Genomic DNA, 6,000 nt, shown 5'->3' on the forward strand with positions numbered 1-6,000 from the left:
TTTGCTGAGTCAACTCCCCCCAGAAACACACTTCATACCTCTGCCTTGGACGAAAACACACCCTCCCTGTTCCTCCTTCCTCAGACTTCGTCTGACTATTGCAACAGTTCCTCCAACTGTTCCAACAGTGAACCACCCTGTTCCAATAGTTCGTCCAATAGTTCGTCCAACAGTCCTATAACACAACCAACACCTGTTTCACCTGCAGCACCACCTCTCGACCACGACGAGCTCACAACCCCTTCTCCTACTTCCACATCTCCTTCTCCTACTCCCACACCTCCCCCCACTTCCCCCTGCTCACCCTATGGTGACTCGCAGTAAAGCGGGCATCCACAAACCCAAAGTCCCTTTCTCTCTCGTTGCGTCCTCTACCTCTTCCATTCCCACCAACTATCGCCAAGCTCTTCTTGATCAAAATTGGCGAAACACCATGATTGAGGAATATACTGCTTTAATTAAAAACAATACTTGGAATGTTGTGCCCCGCCCCCGTTCACTAATGTTATTTCTGGTAAGTGGATATACAAACAGAAACTCAAGTCTGATGGCTCCCTTGAGCGATACAAAGCACGGTGGGTTGTTCGTGGGTTTCACCAGCAGGCTGGCATCGATTTTGACAAGACTTTTAGCCCAGTTGTCAAACAAGCCACTGTTCGAACAGTTCTCAGTATTGCTCTCTCGCGATCATGGCCAATCCACCAGATTGATGTGAAAAATGCCTTCTTACATGGCAATCTCTCTGAAACTGTCTACTGCGAGCAACCTCCCGGATTCGTCGATCTATCTCGCCCCACTCACGTGTGTCGTCTCAACTAAGCACTCTACGGTCTCAAGCAGGCACCACGTGCTTGGTACAAGCGTTTTGCATCTCACATTACTACCATGGGGTTCAGAGAATGCAAGTCTGACACTTCACTCTTTGTGTACTGTCGCAACAGTTCACGCGACTGTCGCAACAGTTCACGCGACTGTCGCAACAGTTCATGCGCCTACCTTCTGCTGTATGTCGATGACATTGTACTTACGGCCTCCACACCTGAATTGCTCCGCTCTATCATCGATGCCCTTAATCAAGAGTTCGCAATGAAGGATCTTGGTGATCTTCACTACTTTCTCGGAATCTCAGTTACTCGCTCGTCGAATGAGCTATTTCTCTCTCAACGCAAGTACGCCGACGAGATACTGGAGCGTGCACACATGGCTTCCTGCAACCCTTGTCTTACGCCGGCTGGCACAAAGAGCAAGTTGTGATCGACCACTGGACCCCCCGTTGCTGACCCTACTCTTTATCGCAGCCTTGCCGGTGCACTGCAATACCTCACGTTTACTCGTCCCGACATATGCTATGTTGTGCAACAAATATGTCTATTCATGCATGATCCGAAGGAACCTCATATGGTTGCTCTCAAGCATATCCTTCGCTACATTCGTGGCACTCTCGATCACGGCCTTCAGCACTCCCCCAATCCGGACCTCTCCCTTATCGCTTACTCCGACGCCGATTGGGGTGGCTGCCCTGACACTCGTCGTTCGACATCGGGCTATTGTGTTTTCCTCGGCAACAACCTCATCTCTTGGTCCTCCAAACGACAGGTCACTACTTCTCGATCGAGTGCGGAGGCCGAATGTCGAGCTGTCGCAAATGCCGTCGCCGAAACGACTTGGTTACGCAACCTACTTTCTGAGTTGCTCTGCCCACTTTCGAAAGCCACTATTGTCTACTGTGACAACGTCAGTGCTGTCTACCTATCCAGCAATCCTATTCAACACTCTCGTACGAAACATGTGGAGATCGATATCCACTTTGTCCGAGACAAAGTTGCTTTGGGACACGTTCGAGTTCTTCACGTCCCATCCGCCTACCAGTTTGCCGATATCTTCACGAGAGGACTCTCTACTCAACTGTTCCAATAGTTTTTATCCAGTCTCCACGTCCTCTCCTTTCCCGTTTCGACTGCGGGGGTGTATTAGCGTATATATTATATATATTACGTATATTATTATTATTCTTATTTATTATAGTTACCTTGTATAATAGGTTACCTTGTGTAGTAGGTTAGGGTTTCATACATGTACCTATATATATGATTAATATACGTGAGAGATATTATTCTCTTTTTTCCTCCAAATCTATTTCTCCTATACTTCTGTTCATCGGGTTCTCTGATTTAGCTTTCACAATAAAAATTTAAAGAAACGACGCATAAATAAAAATAAGCACACCAATATCAAAAATCCAACAAACAGAAAATTACTCTCAAATTTCATAGGTATATCCTACATGTTTATACACGTGTACTTGACTTTCTTATCTTAGAATATTTCTGGGCAACTTACGTTTTTCAAATATCATCAAGTGGAGATATTACAATGATGGTGGAATCCAAGTATCCAACACAATGCAAGTGAGAAAATTTTAAGGTTTTGTTTGGAAATTATGTATCTTTTTCACCTTTTTTTTATTATTTAGTTTATATCTTTTTTCACTTTTTGTTTTTAAAATTAAAAATTATTATTAAAAACTTATTAGATGTAAAATTCAACAGCCAGTTTAAAAGAAATGGACAATGTACTTTGTAAAACAAAGATAGAGGGTTTTAACCTTTTTTTTTTAAGATGCGAATTTATTTGACAATTTGAAATTACACAGAGAGTTTTGTGCGATTAACTCGATCTTAAAATTGTTAATATTAAAAAGGATATGATCAAAAATCCAACAAACAGAAAAGTACTCTCAAATTTCATAGGTATATCCTACATGTTTATACACGTGTACTTGACTTTCTTAGTTGATTAGAATTGACAACCTTGCGTAGGCTGGATAAAAATCATAATTGTCAAAATTTGGTACTTAAGATTAGGTAATTTGAGTATTCCTTGTGGGATCGACATCCGACTCTCACGATTCCACTTTTACTACTTGTTTGCGATACGTGCACTTAGACATGGCCACGGGGCGGGTCGGGTCCGGGTCCGGGTCCGGGTCCGCCCGGGGCGCTCCGTGTCGGGGTCGGGTCCGGGTCCACCCATTTTTCAATTATTATTATTTTCTTTTTTATTTTTTTACAACAAAGAATAAAAAAACTTATATTGAAACTTGAAAAAACATAAGATTAACTTTAAATTCAAAATTAAAAAAATAATTGAATATAAACATTAAACAATTTTAGAAAAAAAATGAAAGATTAGCACTTTGAGACATAAACTAAATAAAATGAAAGTTGTGAAGATTGAATTATGGGTATTTATAAGTGAAAGTAATAATTGAGAAATTTTTCAAAATTTCAAAATTCAAAAAATATCAAAATTGAATCTTTCTTTTAAATTAAATCATATTTTTTTATATTTTTGAAAATTAAATATACATGCATTTGTTATTAGTCGAGATTTTTTATATTAATAATAGTCAACATGACAATTAATAATTTATAAAACATTTGTTATACAATTATTATAATCATTTACAATGTTATTTATATTTATATATTTATAATTAGGATCATTAATAACAAGGAATATATATATAACATAAACAAAAGGTGTAAAATGATTACAATAAATAATGTTAAATAGATTATTAATTATCATATTCATTATTATTAAATAATTTTAATTAAATTATTAACAAATATAATATAATAAAAAAAATAAAAAAAATTGAAAGGACTTGTGCTTAATTCATTTAAATCTTACGATTCGATTCTAATATTTGAATAAAATGTAAATGTAAAAAAAAATGATAAAATCATATGACCTACGATTTAATTCTTACGATTTTTACAAATTAAACCAATTATTAAAAGCGAAATCACATCATAATATTTTGATTGTACTCGTCATATATAGTTTTATTTTTAAAGTAATGAAATTTATTAGAATGCGATATAATCTATTTTTGTTAAAATAAACATCATCTATATTTTTAAATAATTATCTTATGATAAAATAATCAATAATTTTAATAAGTTCTTGTCAACAATTGAGGTAAATCAATTTAAATTAATTGAAATAAGTTATAATTTAATTTTTTAAATAAACATCTTATTTTATGTTTCCTTCAAAATTTTAACACTATCAATTTTAATAACATAAGTGAGTTTGTATTAAGTCAACACGTTTGTTTATATATTGAATTGATTCAATACTTTATATTTTTCAATAGTGGAGATTATATTGATATAGTAATTAATAATAGATGTTTTGAAGTATTGAACCGTGATTCTTCATATATTTTGAAAAGTTTCTTATATTGCATTTGTTAATAATTAAATTAAAATTATTTAATAATAATTAATATGAAATTAATAATTTATTTAACATATTTATCATTTTACACTAGCGTTTTATATTATATATATTTAATGTGTAGAGTTGTCCAAATTCGGCCCATTTACCCGAGTTCGAATCCCCCTAACCCCAATTCTTGGACAAAAAAAACCTGAAATCCGAGTTGATCCGACAGGTCCTCGGCTCATGGTCCTCGGGCCCCCCCCGCTAGGTAGACCTGTCGGTGCACTTGCGTGTTAGGTATTTAGTCCAACAATATGATCTTTTAATATAGGGTATTACAACCACCCCAAATTATGAAAAAAAAACCCTCATGTTTGGATAATTACAATTACCCCAAGTATGAAACTTCTTACACGTCCACCCACCCTTGTCGTATCAAATTCAACATAATCTTCTAAATTTCGTGGAATGTTATCTAATTTGTACACATTTTGTGCAAAAATGCATTTTTTGATGCACCACAATCTAATACATACAAGCAAAAAGATACATCTTATGGTCAATTCCTTTTCGTCAAAGCTCGTGACTCACGTGCTGTCCGAAGGTGGGCCGCTTGGCGGGCACAGTTTGTCCGCTGCCAACGGGGTTTGGGTTGATCAGAGTCACCGCTTCAAGCCCACTTTCAGAGAAATTATCCATAATTCTTACAAGGCTGCTTTCAATCATGTTGATTTTCAATCTAAGGTTAGTTCCTTTAACCCGTACGTTTGTTGTTTCTTTTGAGTTCATAAGCTTTTGAATTTTAGTTTTCACATCATTTGCAATTTTAGATATGCAAATTTCATTCGGTTACATGTTGTGGGGAGGAGTATTTATGTAATTAGGTGCAATGATAAACTTTACTAGTTGTTTTTCTTAGTAAATATACTGACAACAATTTGTATACTAATATTATCAGTGTTCTAAAAATCGATTGAGGCGGCCGATTAATCGGTCTGCAAGGTGGAGGCAGTCTAAAATCTTTATGAGTTTAGTGTAAATGTTTGAAAAATCGTTATTGGTTGTGAAGCGGTCTGAGGGAGGTTGAGGCGGTCAAACTTTGGAGGCGGGTCAAACTTTGTTGGCATAATTCGGGAGAATACACTTTTTGTCCCTCATGGTTGGCCCGATTCCACTTTTGGTCCCTGTTGTTCAAAAGTGAACAAAGTTCACCTACAAGGTTCAATTTTAAACATTTTTTGTTCCCGCCGTTACATGTCGGTTTACATGTAACGGAAAAGACTATTTTGGGGCCAAAATTGAAATTTTAAATCTTTTTGGGGCTGGAAAATAATAGAAATTTAAAATATACTACTTATAATTAAAAGTGGAAAAGTGGATAAAAGAAACGCACGTCTGCAGGTAGAATTCACATTTTTTGGGATATTACATGGAATAAAAAAGATTCCGTAAAAAATTACACCATAAGGGGGTCGTGTATGCATAAATAATGGTATTGCTAGTGCATTTGGATGTATTGAAAGAAAGTACTGGAAGTACTGGTAGTGGAACTTTATAATACGTTGTATTTGTTATAATTGTACTTATGTGTATGTAATTGCAGGAATTGATGTAAAAGAAGATAGCACCAAGCTAGCAATATGTTGCAGGTGCTCACCGAGCGCTTTTCAAGGAACTATGGAAGGTGTAAAGAAGCTGATGAAGAAACAATATAATGAAGAACTGAAGAAAAATCTCTTCTATCACTACATGGACATATATGCCTAA

At 36.0% G+C, this 6,000-nt stretch overlaps 1 protein-coding gene across 1 annotated transcript; it reads left to right on the forward strand.

Moving 5' to 3' along the window:
- The first annotated feature begins 4,788 nt into the window (after nt 1-4,788).
- LOC105951208 (serpin-ZX-like) lies at nt 4,789-6,000 on the forward strand. The gene is made up of 3 exons (XM_012974596.1): nt 4,789-4,977; nt 5,303-5,315; nt 5,837-6,000. The coding sequence occupies exons 1-3, from the start codon at nt 4,789-4,791 to the stop codon at nt 5,998-6,000; spliced, it is 366 nt and encodes a 121-aa protein (XP_012830050.1).

Source organism: Erythranthe guttata, chromosome 6 (genome assembly GCF_056151865.1).
Source record: "Erythranthe guttata isolate IM_541 chromosome 6, IM_541, whole genome shotgun sequence".
In the NCBI taxonomy this organism is placed as follows: Eukaryota; Viridiplantae; Streptophyta; class Magnoliopsida; order Lamiales; family Phrymaceae; genus Erythranthe; species Erythranthe guttata.

Excerpts from the sequence above, each read along its gene's own strand:
- LOC105951208 (XM_012974596.1), top strand. The coding sequence starts at position 4,789 with ATGGTCAATTCCTTTTCGTCAAAGCTCGTGACTCACGTGCTGTCCGAA.